Source organism: Sciurus carolinensis, chromosome 15, assembly GCF_902686445.1.
Source record: "Sciurus carolinensis chromosome 15, mSciCar1.2, whole genome shotgun sequence".
Taxonomy (NCBI): Eukaryota; Metazoa; Chordata; class Mammalia; order Rodentia; family Sciuridae; genus Sciurus; species Sciurus carolinensis.
In genome coordinates, this window is record NC_062227.1 from 34,516,918 (window position 1) to 34,536,460 (window position 19,543).

The 19,543-nt window shown below is 36.7% G+C and overlaps 1 protein-coding gene across 4 annotated transcripts in view; it reads right to left on the bottom strand.

Moving 5' to 3' along the window:
• Positions 1 to 19,543, bottom strand: part of Osbpl1a (oxysterol binding protein like 1A) — a 215,194-nt gene that overhangs the window by 131,121 nt on the left and 64,530 nt on the right. For 3 of the 4 annotated variants that reach the window (XM_047526379.1, XM_047526380.1, XM_047526382.1), the window contains 3 exons: positions 9,312 to 9,410; positions 7,691 to 7,813; positions 972 to 1,053 (listed from right to left, as the gene is read on the bottom strand). In XM_047526379.1, coding sequence (XP_047382335.1) covers positions 972 to 1,053; positions 7,691 to 7,813; positions 9,312 to 9,410 — 304 coding nt within the window. The remainder of the gene's footprint in view (positions 1 to 971; positions 1,054 to 7,690; positions 7,814 to 9,311; positions 9,411 to 19,543) is intronic. The other variant, XM_047526381.1, reaches the window with a different exon arrangement.

A 19,543-nucleotide genomic window follows, 5' to 3' on the forward strand; every position in this document is an offset into this window, starting at 1 on the left:
ACTGTTGTCCTGTCCAAAGCTATCCCCACTGATAAAAATAAATGTTAAAAAATTTTTAAAAAACACATGGTTTGTTGAGCTGAAGTAAAGGCATGCCCAAGGTACATATGGACAGATATAGAATATTTATGCTTAGTTTATTCTAATATTAACATTTATTCACATTTCCTGGGAACATACAAACTAGGATTCCATTGAGGGAAACTAGTTCACAATTAAAATTTGATCACTGAAAACTCAGATAACTAAATCAATTATATTTTAGTGGAAATCTATATATATATTATATACATATACATATATACATAAAATGGTCAAGGTCTAAAGCAACTGTTAAGAGTTTAAGAAACATAATTTTTTAGTTTACAAAGAAATATTTTTTTCTCAATATTTAAGTTTGATTTTAAGCTATCTAGTTAATTATTAATAATTAATAAATAGTACAGACTAAAGACATAAAAAGTTCCTACTGAAAAAATTAATAATTACATAGGCAAGTTCACATAAAAATTATATAAGGCCAACACTGAAAAGAACCAACCCCTTTACTGTATGGATGGGAGAACAGAGGCTAAGAGAAGTGAAAAGTACTGTTCAAAGTAACAACTAGTAAGTGGCAGAGTAATAAGTCCAACCTAAGACAGTCTGACTCCAAAACTCAAGTCTTCTGGTATTCACAAGCAGAATTCTTATTATGTAGCCAAAATAAATTAAAAGACCTCAAAATGTTCATTTAAATTTTTTCTTCTTCTTAAAATAATAAAAACATTATTAAGCTATACAGCAAGCATCTTCAAGGAGTAGGTATTTTTGAGCATCCTTTTTAAAATTACAAAATAGTTTTATCAAATATAATTCTGAATTCAAATCCCAAAATTATCTAAAATGTACAAACAAAACTATAAAGAGTCAATACCTGTAAAAATAGGTTGTGTAAAAGTGATTTTTTTGGTAGTGTTTTTTGTTTTTACCTTTAGCCATGTCATACTCCATAATCATTTTGAGAAAGTTGGAAATTTCCCTATCTAGTCTCTGTTGACATGCTTGTGCTTTCTAGAAAACAAAAAGAAAATTAAGACAAATCAATAAAGGATTTTCATATTACTTATGCTTAATGTTTCTATCAAAAACTTTCAGTTTTATAGATTGATACACCATTAAGTCTTAGTCCTCAGAGAAAAAAGTGGGAGAAAAATTCCTTAGAAATTGAATGTAACATTTAATCAATTATAGAATAAAAATAAATATTTCTTTTTTTTTTTTTTTTTTTTTTTTGCGGTGCTGGGAATTGAACCCAGGGCCTTGTGCTTATGAGGCAAGCACTAATATTTCTTAATTCTAAACATATTCAGCATCTCTCACATAGATACATACAACTGTATGAACACTACTATTTTTGTTAAGCCAAGGATACATGAGGAATTAGATTTTTCTGATTTATTAACTTTTAGCAGAACTGCTTAAATTCATCAAAAAATGATAAAATGTATCCTTCAGGAATATATTTTGAAAACTGTTTTTATTAAAAGAAAAAAAATCCAGATGGTCTTACCACTTGGAAACCACCAACTGACTTTCATCCAGCAATCTAATGCATACTGCCCCCACATAATTAGATCGACAAGGACATTTTCTTATTAAGTCAACACTTATGAAAGTAAGGTAAAATCAATCACTAAAAATATTCTTAAAATTTGAAAGTTCTATTCAATTAGGTCCCCAAAAACAAAACAAATACAGAATTTTATAAGTTGTATCTCATCTTAGTACAGATTTGAAGTACAAGATGAAAACCAATATCATTTTGAAGTTAGTTTTATATATAGTTTCCCTTTAAAGAGGTGGGAAGAATAAGCAAAAAAAAAATAATAATTGTAAATCTGCAGGGTAATGACAATGAAAAGTTTATTCTGAGAACTTTTACCTTATAAATATTAGAATCACACTGTAGTGGGCAGTGTAATATATTTAGCCTTCTTATGCTTCCCTCCTTTGTACTCTAATTTCAACTGGCCCAAGACAAAACATTTTGCTAACCCCAAATTCAACCTACCACAGCTCAATGTACCAAGGTGACACAGGAAAGCACCCTTTTCTCCTGTTTCACCTTATAAATTTTTTAGTGCTTATGAAGTTCAGCTCCACTGCAACAGAATTATTCATGGAACCATATTAGTGACAGGCAATGTTCTCTTTTATATTTGTATTACTCTTTCAGAGTTCTAACAACACCTAAAAATAATTCATGTCTTTTTTTCTTTCTTGGAGAGGGGGAACCCCTATACAACACAATTTAGAATACCATAAGAACAGAATGGGTATGTCTGATAATTTTTTCAGACACCTGTGAATACAGGTTGGAGGAGGAGAAAGGTTGATCCGGAAATATGCACTGCAACCAAATGCATCATTCATGACTTACTAACAGAAAGTTGTCACTCTCACACTACACATATTTAACATTCCTGCTTATATGCAATTCAACACAACTGTTTTTTCTTTTCTATGGTGAAAGATGGTTAGACACACAAAAGCAAGCAATGACTGTGACCCTAACCCTATAGCTCCTAAGGTTATAATTAAAAGGTAGGAAATGTCCTCCATAGCACCACATTCAAATACTTGAATTACATTTATCTTTCCTTAGTGTATCTGACAGTTAAAACAAAGTTTCTTTGAGCAATGATTTTTTTTGCTTTGTTTAAAAAGGCATGTAGTAGGTCAGCTAGAGAAGAGCCAAGTACACATAACTGTGTTGAGCTGGGCATACATGTGTCCTCTGTTCTAAACAATTTATGGCTAGTTAACTAATACTAAAAAGAACAGAGAGGTTATTAATGTAACAAAATATAACATTTTCAATTTGCTATCATTTCCCCTCAGTAGTTGCTTGTTATAATATCTTACATATCTACTTATATAACATAATGTGTATGAATGCCTTGCAGAGTCTAGCATGGTTGTCTCATTCTTGACTTCTATGCCATTCATGTTATGTCAGGGACTCTTCATTTTAATCTTTATTTATTTATTCTACATCAATGGGATTCCGCTGTGGGAAATGTTCTAATACTGAAAGCTGACAGTATTTTAACTTTCCCCAAGGAATCTGGGGCAAAGCACACAGATCAAGGATCACATCCCCTGGAGGCCAGAGAAACAAAAGGTACCCCAGGTGAGTAAGAAGCCACACTGATAACACAGGTTTCCTGTTACAACCTCTGTCCACACAGACTTTAGCTGCCAGTTTTGTTAAACTACCTTGTCCTCACCTACTGTGTTGATACACAGCTCAAATTGTGTATCAACGGGGTGGTTGGCTAGAGAGGAGTGGATGAGCTAAGAGAAAGGTAATTAATTCCAGACTATTTGCAATAGAAAATCCACATTCGGTTAAAAAAAGAACAGAAGCAGATTACCTCCTATCCAGCACTAATACACACACCAGTATAGGGAGTGATAAAAGACGGATGCTGCAGAACACGTTCTGTGTGATTTCATTCTCACTGAATTCTAGAACAGGAAAACTGACAACACCTACAATGATACTGGTGTTACATCAGTATCAGCAGATTAGTGGTTGCCCGAGATGCATGTGGCAGTATTTTAACTGTCAAGACATTTAAAGTTTCTAGGACATCACCTGGATATGGAAGCACAGGAACTTTTTGAGGTGATAAAAATGTTCTATATCTTGATGATAGTAGTAGTTACACAGGGTGCACACATTTGTTAAAATATATCAAACTGAAAATTAAAAATGAATTCTTTTTTATTGTATAAAATTATACCTCAATAATATTAATTTGAACTTTGAATAGAGTATAGAGCCCTGATAACTTTCACCTTTGAAGAAAACTGCCATAAATGCAAGCCGTAAAGCCTAGCACTCATCTATCTTCTTAACTCCTGCCAAATCCTCTTCAAAGCATAACCATAACCCTATTCCATCTTCCCTTGCTGTCAAGCCCAACATATATTCTTTCTGACCTGGTAGCTACTGTGGTACTGGCTCTGTAATTTTCTTAATGTTTTGTTTTGCAAGAGATGTTTATAAAAACATTTAAAATGTAGAAAGAAAAAGCACTTCCTCTCCCATACCTGACTCCAGGCCTGGAGCCTGTTTTGCCCCATTCCTAGCCCCAAGGTACCAATGGCTAATTTCTCATCTTACCAGGGACACTCTAGGCCTACATGAATAGATATATGTATATCCTGCTGCTTTTCCCTCTCAGCATATTAATAGCATATCTGATACACCCTTTGCACTTTTTGTATCTTACTCATGTGAATATGTACCAATCTTTATCAGTCCCATGTTGGAGCACATGCATCTTTCCGCACATTCAATTTTGTTAGGAATCATTTATTCTTAAATAAGGAAAGTTTTATATTACTTTTTCATTTGGTTAAAATTTAGCATTATCATCTCTTAGTTTCTTGTAATATAAATACAGTTCAGATCCTATACAATAAAGATATCCTCAACAAAACCCTCATTCTGTTAGTGCCACCTGAAGTATCCAAGAGCCTATGTCAGTACTCCCCATTAGAACTGCCTACAATGACAGAAACACTATCTACAGGTTGGTAGCCACATGGGGCTACTGAGCACTTGAAATGCAGCTATTTAAAATGAAAAACTAAATTTTTAGTTTAATTTCAATTAATTTAAATGTAAACAGACATTCATGGCTGGGAACTGTTAATAGTGAAGTTCTATACCAGTACTTATGCTTGACTTTCTCTTCCAATTTTTTTTATGAAATATTTTCAAGGTGCCATTAAGTCAACATTACAAGGCCAATATGTCTATGCTTTGTCTTATGTTTTTTTCCTGAAGGCCTAACCTGAAGGCAGTGAGAGTCACAGGACTAATAGAAAATGTTCTAACATTTACTCCATTTGGGAGGAGTAAAAAGAAATCATAAAATATGGTCTCATTTTCAGTGTGAACATTCCATCCCTCCAATTCCTTATAAGTCTACTTACTAATGTTAAGGAAATACCATCAAATTTGTAATCAATTCAGATGATTATAAAGTATTCCAGTCCTACTTAAAATCAGCATACTATAGTAACATGGTCACATCAATGTTTACAGCAGCTCATTTCACAATAGCTAAGCTATGGACAACCTAGGTGCCCTTCAACAGATGAATGGATAAAGAAAATGTGGTACATGTATACAATGGAATATTACTCAGCCATAAAGAAGGACGAAATTATGGCATTTGCCAGTAAATGGATGGAACTGGAGACTATTATATAATGCTAAGCAAAATAAACCAATCCCAAAAAACCAAAGGCCAAATGTTCTCTCTGATATGTTGATGCTAATTCATATTAAGGGGGAAGGATAGAAGTTTACTGGATTAGATGAAGGGGAATGAAGTATATGGAGTGGGGATGGGAATAAGAAAGACAATAGAATAAATTGGACATACTTTTCTATGTTCATATACAAATACATGAACAGTGTAATTCCTCATCATGTATAACCACAAAAATGGGAAGTTATACTCCATGTATATATGACATTTCAAAATTCATTCTACTTCATGTATAACTGAAGAAAATTTAAAACTTTTTAAAATTTTTTAAAAAATAAAAAATAAAGTATTCCAGTCCTAGAGTATTGAATTTCTTTTAGAATGTCTATACCCAACAAGAATAGATCTGTTCCTAAAACTGGCTTCCAAATTTCCTTGTAACTTAACTCAAGGATCAAAGGCATCCTGGAGGGAGCATACCACAAGCTATAATTTACCACACTTCAAAGCATATGAGATTTCACCTATTCCAAAGCAGCCTCCAGATGCTGAGGCAGACTTCTGGTGTACAGAGTTAGCATGCCAACTATGTTAGAGACACGTCTCTAGACTGCAAACCATGAAAGGGCTAAACACTGTCTAAAATTCTCACTGACTTCAGGTCCTATAAATACCAGAAGGCAAAAATTTCATGGTTTTGAAATTGACATAAAAAACAAATATTTAAATAAGGAATACAATACAAGGTATAGTTGAGATTGATAAGCTCAAATTTTTGTAATTTGCAAAGTCCTAAAAAATAAATCTTAAAGTTTTTTAATGGGCCAGGTGCAGTGGTGCTCAGCTGTAATCCTAGTTATTTGGGAGGCAGAGGTAAAGAGCTTAAAGTTCAAGACTAGCCTCTGGGCAACTTAGCAAGACCCTATCCTCAAAATTTTAAAAGGTGGGGGTGGGACTATCCAGTGACAGACCACCCCTAAATTCAACCCCCAGTACCACACATAAAAAAGTTTTAACAGTATGCAAGTTAGTATGCTTTTATTTGATTTGTAGCTTCCATTAAAAAGGTCTTAAAATTACCATAATCTTGGAAAAGATATTGGTATGCTTTGCAAACCCTTCCAAGTTTTATCATACACCTCATACTGAGGGGAGATAAATAGGGAAGGATTTATTTTCACTTAGGGAATACCAAATAAATTTTAAAGTATTTAATACAGTTTTAATCTTTTATTTGTGTAACATGATTTTGGCTCTTTTTAAGCCTCCTATTTTCCTAGTTTTAATGTTGTTATTATTCTAAATGCTCTAGTTGATATTACTTCTGCAAAGTTCACAGATCTAAGAATTATGTTTACAGGTTTCACAATACACATTAGGCTTTAAACTAGAGGTACTACTGGTAGAGCAACTGTCAACATATTCTGGAAATTGACTTCAACAAAACATGGAAGAGCTTGAATTCTCTAATGTTCCATCACAAATTTTAAGAGTCAAAATCCCTTTTATATTTAGGATTACAGGCTCATATCAATAAAACTCTGTAGGTGTTGGGAAACAGCTTCATTAAGAAACATTCAAGTCTCACAACTAATCCATTTAATTCATACTCATAAGCTTTTTTGTGTTGGGCGGGTGGTACTGGGGGTCGAACCATGGACATGCAAGGCTATACCATCAGCCCTCATTTAATCATTTAATTTATGTTATGATTAAATTTAGTAGGAAAAGTCATATGCTCTGACATGATTATTTAGGTTGAAATCGATCACCCTTTTGTAGTTTTAGTTCTTCCATACCCACTTCCCATTCTTTGATAAACGAGGTGCATTTAAAAGGTACAGTCAGAAAATTGATGCCCCTCCCCCCACTGCCAAAAACAAACCTATTTCATTTCAATTACATGTGCAGATATTCCTCAATGGATAAGGCATTGATGTCACTTCAGAGGAGGGCCTCTCCATTCATTATTGACACCTGACCTTACCTTTAAGCAATGACGTTACAGATTACGTGGTTTTAAATGAAACTACTGACCAAGAAATGTGTCACTATGGTTGCATTATTTAAACTCTAAAATAAGCAGTGAAGTCATAAAGGGCAGCAAGTCAAGCTCTGCATGCTCCCCCTACAGGCAGCAATTTCAAATAGAATGACAGTCCAATTACAACAATGTAAAGAGTTTAAAAGAAAGATAGGTCTAGGTACAGGTCCATATCTGTACAGCATGTCTACAGAGGTATTTCATAGTACCATCGAGAGAGAGAGACAAAATTACCAATAGCATAAAACTAAAGAGCAATACTATTTCTCCTCTTTTCAGAAGTCATAATTTCAAAATATCACCTTTTAATAAAAAGTCTTGATTAAAACCTGCATGACAGTTAGCTATAAAGGTGAGATTATGTTCTGTTTACCTCTAAGGACTCCTTCAGGTCTAGAGCAGAAATGGCATCCTCCTCTTCATCATCAGTTAACTGGTCCTGGGAACAGTAGTGAGTGCTATAAGCAGAATGCTCTTCAATTGCTTCTAGCCAGTTCTGAAATAATCCAAGGATTTAAATAAAAGTGAAAGGCATTTTTACTCCAAAGAGTAGAGAGACTGCATGACAATAATATGTAAAGTACAAAATTTACAAGGAAGAAATAAATATTATAAACCGAAACTCAAATGACACCAGTCTCTTATCCATGACATGTCTGGTTAAAATAATTTCCCAATATATTTTAAAATATCATCTATAAGTTTACATATTCACTAATATTCAAATACATTACAGAAATTAAATGAGTGGATTTTTTTTTTTTACTTAGAATGATATGTTCTCAACACTGTTGAATGTCATTACCTAATAATAGAGCCTAACCTACAACTTTACTATCTTATCAAACTATAAGAAACTAAGATCATTTTAATGTAGCCAACAATTGCCCTGAAGTCTTAACTCACAATGTTACAAAGGTTACAGAGTATTGATTTTACAAAAAGAATGTTTGGCCTACAATATGTGTCTATTTTTTTCTTTATTTTCTTATAAAATTACTCAGGATCAAATCTTACCATTTTATGAAATGTTGGGGCAGTTTAAGTCTCTTTGCAGGGCCCAAGTTAACTACTCTGGAAAATAGGCTCTTTTAATTCCTTATTTATCAAAATAATTTTTTTTTTTAAAAAAGGTCTATCAATACTGCTTTGATTTAGAAGAACACAGAGTTTTCATTAAATGACTGTACCATGAATTTCAATCAGGAGAATTCCAATTTTCTCCTATACTACTGTTTAACTAACCACAATAGTAGTCTAAACTGTAATTAGCATCAGAATACATGGGTGCCTTCCTGTTCTGTGATTTACATACTGCATGGCTTTGGGAAATCCCTTCAATCTTACAGTCTTCAATTTCCCCACTTATAAATTAAGGGGTAGACTAAATATCATTTAACCTTTATTTCAATGTCAATAGCAGCCTCTCACATTCAAAGAATCAAAATGAAAAATTAATAGAAGATATCTACAGGTACATGTTGAAAAAGAACTAATTCATAACCCAAATTTTCAAAGCTTCATGTAATTGCTCCCATTAAAAACTATAATCCTGGTTGGGATTGTGGATCAGTAGCGGAGCGCTTGCCCAGCACGTGTGAGGCACTAGGTTCGATCCTCAGCACCACATACAAAACTAAATAAAATAAGTTATTATATTTAAAAAAATTGTAGTCTGCTGGACATGGTGGTGCACACCTATAATCCCAGTGGCTTGGGAGATTAAAACAGGAGGATCACGAGTTCAAAGCCAGCCTCAGCAAAAATGAGGCAATAAGCAACTCAGTGAGACCCTGTCTCTAAATAAAATACAAAATAGGGCTGGGGATGTGGCTCAGTGGTTGAGTGCCCCTGAGTTTTATTCCTGGCACCAAAAAAACAAAAATCAAAAAACAAAAACTATAATCAACATCTTAGATATTAATATTGAACCTATATTTTTCATTTCTTTAAATATTGAGTTTTATGAAAGATAAATGAATCCATAAAATTACCTCTCTTGATTGCTGAAGGCTATTCTTAGGAACCTTGAAGCCATGAATAGTGTCATCAAAGCATTTAATAGAGAAGAGGCAGTTATCAGTGGATTTCACCTTGTAAAGAAATCAGTAAGACAACATTCATTCATGCATTCATAAAATTTAAAGTATAAACATGGCTTAATGACACCCAATTGACCAACTTAAAACACTACTAAAAACTGGGGAAAATATTGATACAGTGGGAGTATCATATGCACTGTAGCTCTTCTTCATCAAATCTGTCTTTCGCATTCTTAATTCCTCAAGGTAAATATTAATAGTTCATTGGGTTTGTAGCTTTAGTTTTATTCTTTCTGTTAAGTAAAACTGGGTATGTGGGTTTCTTCTTCATATGCTCTCTTAAATGTTTTGTTTGTAATGAAGGTAAAAAATGTTTAAGCTGAATGTAAAAGAATGAGTAATAGAGAAGGTGGATAAAGAAGGGATAAAGGGAAAGAGAATAGGAGGAATTAGTAACAATTTTTTTATGTATAAAAACTGGAAAGGGAGAAGGGTATTTAAGAATGGAAAAAGGGTAGACTTCTGCTTCAAGACTCTGTAAGTAACCGCCCCCCTCCCTGCACAACAACAACTACAAAAGCATTTTGTAACCCCACCCCCTTAGACATACCACAAAAAGCAACCACATAAAGAAACTGTGACCAACCACTGATAGCCTGATAAGGAGCACATGCTCTTGAAGAAAAAGGAATGAGAAGCTATGGAAGTTAGTTTCTACCCACCAGGTGTTTCACCTGGCTAAGTACAGTTCCTGTAGTTACATGAAGAAACAAGAGCACTTGTAGAACATCCAGTCTTTGTCTTTGTGTTTGCTGGGTAACTGCAAATACTGCAGAAAGCAGGAGAGTCCCCCAAGAGAAAGAGAGAGGATATGTCTCCATGTATCCCTATCTCATCCATGAACCACATGTACCCAGAAAAGATTCAAAGCAGCTCATACAAAAACAGCCTACCTAGACTTACACTGGAGCTGCTGTCCAAGATACTGAGGCAAGAAAATGACTTGCTAACACAAAGGGAAAAACATTCAACAAAGAAATAACAGAATCCAAAATCTCCAGAACTTATTGAAAATATTAAGGATGCAATTTAAAATTAGCTGACAAATGAGGAAGCAAGAAAGTAGAACATAGTCACTAAAGAAAATCAAATTAAAAAGCAGAATCTGTCAGACTGGACAATAGAAACCAAAATGTATACTTCTAAAAGACACAGAAAATAAAGATACAGATTGGCTCAAAGTAAATTGATAGATTAAGAGACATGATGCAAACAATAAGACCAGAGTGATCATATTAACATCAGACAAGATAAGATTTTGAAACAAAAAGTATTATAACAGGTAAAGATGGCTACTATATAATGTCAATTAACTAAGAAAACAATCATAAATATGAGTGTGGCTTTCTGCACAGAACCAGCTCCAAGTCCCGGAGCCAGCGCGGCAAGCTCCAGCCCACAAGCAGCTTCAGGGACCAGGACAGGGCAGCCAGGGACTTCCCCAAGCAGCCTGACCCCCTCTGGCAGGAGGCGCCTTTCAAGGCTAGCTTCTCGGAGCAGACCGCCCAGTGAGAGCCTTTCTACACAAAGCCAGCCACAAGTCCCCAAGCCAAAGGAGAGCTCCGACCCACAGGCAGCCTCTGGGATCAGTGAAGGGCAGCCAGAGACTTCTCCAGGAGCCCTGCCCCCTCCGACGGCAGGCTCTTTCCACAGGGTGATCCAAGATGGCGGACTAGAGGGTGACTGCATCTCCAGTCGCTCCAGAACACAGGATTCAAGAAGGGGAGGCATTGAGAGACTTAGACTAAAATAGAGCAACGGGTGAGTCTCCCCCACCGGGTGAAGCTCGACCTGGGCGGCATGCACGGATAGGGGCGGCTTATCAGAGCAGGGCAGGGCAGCTAAGAGTCTTCCCCAGTTAGCCCTGCACACTCCGGCGGTGGGCTCCTCCCACACAGCCAGCTGCACGGTGCAGGCCCCCCAGTGAGAGCCTTTCCACACAGAGCCAGCTCCAAGCCCTGGAACCAGTAGCGGGCTAGGGGCAGCTTTCTTTGGAAGCACTGCATTATCAAGTTCCTCCAAGACTTTAGGCTACTGAAGGCTGGGAGGTGATACACTGGAAATCTATAGGGACACTATAAGCCAATAGAGGAAATCTGCAATATCTCAGATTCCCACTGATATCTGACCAATATGAGAAAACAAGGGAAGAAAATGTCCCAAACAAACCTAGATACTATATCAATAAAACCCAATGACAGCACAGCAGAAGAAATGTCAGAAGGGGAGTTCAGAATGTACATAATTAAAACAATCAGGGAAGCAAATGAGGAGATGAAAGAGCAAATGCAGGCATTAAATGATCGCACCAATCAACAGTTAAAAGATCAAATACGGGAAGCAAGAGATCATTTCAATAAAGAGCTAGAGATACTGAAAAAAACAAACAAACAGAAATCCTTAAAATGAGGGAAACAATAAACCAAGTTAAAAACTCCATAGAAAACATAACCAATAGGATAGAACACCTGGAAGACAGAACCTCAGACATTGAGGACAAAATATTTAATCTTGAAAACAAAGTTGACCAAACAGAGAAGATGGTAAGAAATCATGAACAGAATCTACAAGAATTATGGGATATCATGAAAAGGCCAAATTTAAGAATTATTGGGATTGAGGAAGGCTTAGAGAAACAAACCAAAGGAATGAACAATCTATTCAATGAAATAATATCGGGGCGATCCAAGATGGCGGCCTAGAGGGAGACTGCACCCCCAGTCGCTCCAGAACCCTGGAGTTAAGAAGGGGAGGCATTGAGAGACTCGGACTGAAATAGAGCCACGGGTGAGTCTGCCCACTGGGTAAAGATCGGTCCGGGTGGCAGGCCCAGATAGAGGTGGCTTATCGGAGCTGGGCAGGGCAGCTAGAGTCATCCACAGGCAACCCTGCGCACTCCGGCGGTGGGCCCCACCCACACAGCCAGCTTCTCCAGGTTCTCGGAACGGAACTGGCCCGCTAGTGAGAGCCTTTCTGACCAGAACAAGCTCCGAGTCCCGGAGCCCCTGCAGCGCAGCGTACTCCGGCAACGAACCAGCGGAGAGCCGCGATCCGCAAACAGCCTCTGGGATTAGGGCAGGGCAGCCAGAGACCTCTTCAGGCGGCTCTGCCCACTCCGGCTGCAGGCTCTCTTCACGGGGCGATCCAAGATGGCGGCCTAGAGGGAGACTGCACCCCCAGTCGCTCCAGAACCCTGGAGTTAAGAAGGGGAGGCATTGAGAGACTCGGACTGAAATAGAGCCACGGGTGAGTCTGCCCACTGGGTAAAGATCGGCCCGGGTGGCAGGCCCAGATAGAGGTGGCTTATTGGAGCCGGGCAGGGCAGCTAGAGTCTTCCCAAGGTAGCCTTCCACACTCCGGCAGTGGGCTCCTCCCACACGGCCAGCTGCATGGCGCAGGCCCACAGTGAGAGCATTTCCGCACAGAGCCAGTTCAAACCGTGGAACCACTAGGGGGCTAGGGGCAGTTTTCTTCGGATATGCTGCTTTATCAGATTCCTCCAAGACATCAGGCTACTGAAGGCTGGGAGGTGATACACTGGAAATCTACTGGGACACTATAAGCCAGTAGCGGAAAACTACAATATCTCAGGGTCCCACTGACAACTGACCAATATGAGAAAACAAGGGAAGAAAATGTCCCAAACAAACCTAGATACTACATCAATAAAACCCAATGACAGCACAGCAGAAGAAATGTCAGAAAGGGAGTTCAGAATGTACGTAATTAAAACGATCAGGGAAGCTAATGAGGAGATGAAAGAGCAAATGCAGGCATTGAAGGAGGAGATGAAAGAGCAAATGCAGGCATTAAATGATCGCACCAATCAACAGTTAAAAGACCAAATACGGGAAGCAAGAGATCATTTCAATAAAGAGTTAGAGATACTGAAAAAAAAAAAAACTGAAATACTTGAAATGAAGGAAACAATAAACCAAGTTAAAAACTCCATAGAAAGCATAACCAATAGGATAGAACACCTGGAAGACAGAACCTCAGACATTGAAGACAAATTATTTAATCTTGAAAGCAAAGTTGGCCAAACAGAAAAGATGGTAAGAAATCATGAACAGAATCTACAAGAATTATGGGATATCATGAAAAGGCCAAATTTAAGAATTATTGGGATTGAGGAAGGCTTAGAGAAACAAACCAAAGGAATGAACAATCTATTCAATGAAATAATAACAGAAAATTTCCCAAATCTGAAGAATGAAATGGAAAACCAAGTACAAGAGGCTTATAGAACTCCAAACATACAAAATTACAACAGACCCACACCAAGGCACATTATTATGAAAATACCTAACATACAAAATAAAGACAGAATTTTAAAGGCCGCGAGAGAAAAGAATCAAATTACATTCAGAGGGAAGCCAATAAGAATATCAGCAGATTTTTCAATCCAGACCCTAAAAGCTAGAAGGGCCTGGAACAACATATACCAAGCCCTGAAAGAAAACGGATGCCAACCAAGAATCTTATACCCAGCAAAACTTACCTTCAAATTTGACGATGAAATAAGATCCTTCCATGATAAACAAAAGCTAAAGGAATTTACAAAAAGAAAGCCAGCATTACAGAACATTCTCAGCAAAATATTCCATGAGGAAGAGATGAAAAACAACGATGCAAATCAGCAACAGGAGGCGCTAGCCTAAAGGAATAGCCAAATAAAGGAGAAACCAAATCATGTCAAAAACAAATATGAGTCAATTGACTGGGAATACAAATCATATCACAATAATAACCCTGAATGTTAATGGCCTGAATTCATCAATCAAAAGACACAGACTGGCAGATTGGATTAAAAAGAAAAATCCAACAATATGCTGCCTGCAAGAGACTCACCTCATAGAAAGAGACACCCACAGACTAAAGGTGAAAGGATGGGGAAAAACATACCATGCACACGGACACAGCAAAAAAGCTGGAGTATCCATCCTCATCTCAGATAATGTGGACTTCAAACCAAAACTAATCAGAAGGGATAAAGAAGGACATTACATGCTGCTTAAGGGAAGCATAAATCAGCAAGACATAACAATCATAAATATCTATGCCCCGAACATTGGCTCATCCACGTACGTCAAACAAATCCTTCTCAATTACAGAATTCAAATAGACCACAACACAATAATACTAGGCGATTTTAACACACCTCTCTCACCACTGGATAGATCGTCCAAACAAAAATTGAATAAAGAAACTATAGATCTCAACAACACAATCAACAATTTAGACTTAACGGACATATATAGAATATACCATCCAACAAAGAACGAATACACTTTCTTCTCAGCAGCACATGGATCCTTCTCTAAAATAGACCATATTTTATGCCACAAAGCTACTGTTAGAAAATACAAGAAGATAGAGATACTACCTTGTACTCTATCAGATCATAATGGATTGAAATTAGAAATAAATGACAGAATAAAAAACAGAAACTTCTCCAATACCTGGAGACTAAATAATACACTATTATATGATGAATGGATAACAGAAGACATCAGGAGGGAAATAAAAAAACTCTTAGAAGTAAACGAGAACAAAGACACATCATATCAAAATCTCTGGGACACTATGAAAGCAGTACTTAGAGGAAGATTTATTTCATGGGGTGCATTCAAAAAAAGAAGTAGAAATCAACAAATAAACGACTTAACACTACAGCTCAAAGCGCTAGAAAAAGAAGAGCAGACCAATACCAAAAGTAGTAGAAGACAGGAAATAGTTAAAATCAGAGCCGAAATCAACGAAATCGAAACAAAAGAAACAATTGGAAAAATTAACAGAATAAATAGTTGGTTCTTTGAAAAAATAAATAAAATTGATAAACCCTTAGCCACACTAACAAAGAGAAAGAGGGAGAAAACTCAAATTACTAAAATTCGGAATGAACAAGGAAACATCACAACAGACACGAGTGAAATAAAAAACATAATTAGAAGCTATTTCAAAAATCTATACTCCAACAAAACAGAAAACCTCGAAGACATTAACAAGTTTCTAGAGACATATGAACTACCTAAACTGAACGAGGAGGACATACACAACTTAAATAAACCAATTTCAAGCAATGAAATAGAAGAGGTCATCAAAAGCCTACCAACAAAGAAAAGTCCAGGACCAGATGGGTTCTCAGCCGAGTTCTACAAAACCTTTAAAGAAGAGCTCATTCCAATACTTCTCAAACTATTCCATGAAATAGAAGAGGAGGGAACCCTCCCAAACTCGTTCTATGAAGCCAATATCACCCTGATACCTAAACCAGACAGAGACACATCGAGGAAAGAAAATTTCAGACCAATATCCTTAATGAACATCGACGCAAAAATTCTAAACAAAATTTTAGCAAATCGTATACAAATATATATTAAAAAGATAGTGCACCACGATCAAGTGGGTTTTATCCCAGGGATGCAAGGTTGGTTCAACATTCGGAAATCAATAAATGTCATTCACCATATCAACAGACTTAAAGTTAAGAATCACATGATTATTTCAATAGATGCAGAAAAAGCATTCAATAAAATATAGCATCCCTTCATGCTCAAAACACTAGAAAAAATTGGGGTAGTGGGAACATTCCTAAACATTATAAAGGCAATCTACGCTAAGCCCATGGCTAATATCATTCTAAATGGTGAAAAACTGAAAGCGTTCCCCCTAAAAACTGGAACAAGGCAGGGATGCCCTCTTTCACCGCTTCTATTCAACATCGTCCTTGAGACTCTAGCCAGAGCAATCAGACAAACCAAAGAAATTAAAGGGATACGAATAGGAAAAGAAGAACTCAAACTATCCCTGTTCGCTGATGACATGATTATATATTTAGAGGAACCTGGAAATTCCACCAGAAAACTTTTAGAACTCATAAGTGAATTCAGTAAAGTAGCAGGTTACAAGATCAATGCTCATAAATCCAATGCATTTTTATACATAAGTGATGAATCCTCAGAAAGAGAAATTAGGAAAACTACCCCATTCACAATAGCATCGAAAAAAATAAAATACTTGGGAATCAATCTCACAAAAAGAGGTGAAAGACCTCTACAATGAGAACTACAGAACACTAAAGAAAGAAATTAAAGAAAACCTTAGAAGATGGAAAGATCTCCCATGTTCCTGGATAGGCAGAATTAATATCGTCAAAATGGCTATACTACCTAAAGTGCTATACAGATTCAATGCAATTCCAATTAAAATCCCAATGATGTACCTTGCAGAAATAGGGCAAGCAATTATGAAATTCATCTGGAAGAATAAAAAACCTGGAATAGCTAAAGCAATCCTCAGTAGCAAGAGTGAAGCAGGGGGTATTGCAATACCAGATCTTCAACTCTACTACAAAGCAATAGTAACAAAAACGGCATGGTATTGGTACCAAAATAGACAGGTAGATCAATGGTACAGAATAGAGGACATGGACACAAACACAAATAAATACAATTTTCTCATACTAGACAAAGGTTCCAACAATATGCAATGGAGAAAAGATAGCCTCTTCAACAAATGGTGCTGGGAAAACTGGAAAACCATATGCAATAGAATGAAATTAAACCCCTATCTCTCACCCTACACAAAACTCAACTCAAAATGGATCAAGGACCTCGGAATCAGACCAGAGACCCTGCATCTTATAGAAGAAAAAGTAGGTCCAAATCTTCAACTTGTTGGCTCAGGATCAGATTTCCTGAACAGGACTCCCATAGCACAAGAAATAAAAGCAAGAATCAACAACTGGGATAGATTCAAACTTAAAAGCTTTCTCTCAGCAAAGGAAACTATCAGAAATGTGAAGAGAGAGCCTACAGAGTGGGAGAATATCTTTGCCAACCATACCTCAGATAGAGCGCTAATTTCCAGAATCTATAAAGAACTCAAAAAACTCTACATGAAGAATACAAATAATCCAATCAACAAATGGGCTAAGGAAATGAACAGACACTTCACAGAAGAAGATGTACAAGTAATCAACAGATATATGAAAAAATGTTCAACATCCCTAGTAATAAGGGAAATGCAAATCAAAACTACCCTAAGATTTCATCTCACCCCAATTAGAATGGCGATTATCAAGAATACAAGCAACAAGAGGTGTTGGCGAGGATGTGGTGAAAAAGGAACACTCATACATTGCTGGTGGGGTTGCAAATTAGTGCAGCCACTCTGGAAAGCAGTGTGGAGATTCCTCAGAAAACTTGGAATGGAAACACCATTTGACCCAGCTATCCCACTCCTTGGCCTATACCCAAAGGACTTAAAATTAGCATACTACAGAGATACAGCCACATCAATGTTCATTGCTGCTCAATTCACCATAGCCAGATTGTGGAACCAACCTAGATGCCCTTCAGTTGATGAATGGATAAAGAAACTGTGGCATATTTATACAATGGAATATTACTCCGCAATGAAGAATGATAAAATTATGGCATTTGTAGGCAAATGGATGAAATTGGAGAATATCATGCTAAGTGAGATAAGCCAATCTCAAAAAACTAAAGGACGAATGATCTCGCTGATAAGCGGATGAGGACATATAATGGGGGGTGGGAGGGGCTAGCATTAGGTTTAGGGTTAGGTTTAGAGTTAGGCTAAGGACAGCAGCAAGAATGAAGGAAAGAAGGACTGTGTAGAGGGAAAAGAGGGGGTGGGAGGGGTGGGGGGAGGGGAAAAATAAAATAAACATCATTACCCTATGTAAATGTAAAAAAAAAAAAAAGAAAAAAAAAAAGAAATAATATCAGAAAATTTCCCAAATCTGAAGAACGAAATGGAAAACCAAGTACAAGAGGCTTATAGGCCTCCAAATATACAAAATTACAACAGACCCACACCAAGGCACATTATTATGAAAATACCTAACACACAAAATAAAGACAGAATTTTAAAGGCCGTGAGAGAAAAGAATCAAATTACATTCAGGGGGAAACTAATAAGAATATCAGCAGATTTTTTAATCCAGACCCTAAAAACTAGAAGGGACTGGAACAACATTTACCAAGCCCTGAAAGAAAACAGATGCCAACCAAGAATCTTATACCCAGCAAAACTTACTTTCAGATTTGATGACGAAATAAGATCCTTCCATGATAAACAAAAGCTAAAGGAATTTACAAAAGAAAGCCAGCATTACAGAACATTCTCAGCAAAATATTCCATGAGGAAGAGATGAAAAACAATGATGCAAATCAGCAATGGGAGGAACTAGCCTAAAGGAATAGCCAAATAAAGGAGAAACCAAATCATGTCAAAAAACAAAAATGAGTCAAATGACTGGGAATACAAATCATATCACAATAATAACCCTGAATGTTAATGGCCTGAACTTATCAATCAAAAGACACACAATAATAACCCTGAATGTTAATGGCCTGAACTTATCAATCAAAAGACATAGACTGGCAGATTGGATTAAGAAGAAAAATTCAACAATATGCTGCCTGCAAGAGACTCATCTCATAGAAAGAGATACCCATAGACTAAAGGTGAAAGGATGGGGAAAAACACACCATGCACACGGACACAGCAAAAAAGCTGGAGTATCCATCCTCATCTCAGATAATGTAGACTTCAAACCAAAACTAGTCAGAAGGGATAAAGAAGGACATTACATACTGCTTAAGGGAAGCATAAATCAGTAAGACATAACAATCATAAATATCTATGCCCCGAACATTGGCTCATCCACGTACGTCAAACAAATCCTTCTCAATTACAGAATTCAAATAGACCACAACACAATAATACTAGGCGATTTTAACACACCTCTCTCACCACTGGATAGATCGTCCAAACAAAAATTGAATAAAGAAACTATAGATCTCAATAACACAATCAACAATTTAGACTTAACGGACATATATAGAATATACCATCCAACAAAGAATGAATACACTTTCTTCTCAGCAGCACATGGATCCTTCTCTAAAATAGACCATATTTTATGCCACAAAGCTACTGTTAGAAAATACAAGAAGATAGAGATACTACCTTGTACTCTATCAGATCATAAAGGATTGAAATTAGAAATAAATGACAGAATAAAAAACAGAAACTTCTCCAATACCTGGAGATTAAATAATACACTATTATATGGATGAATGGATAACAGA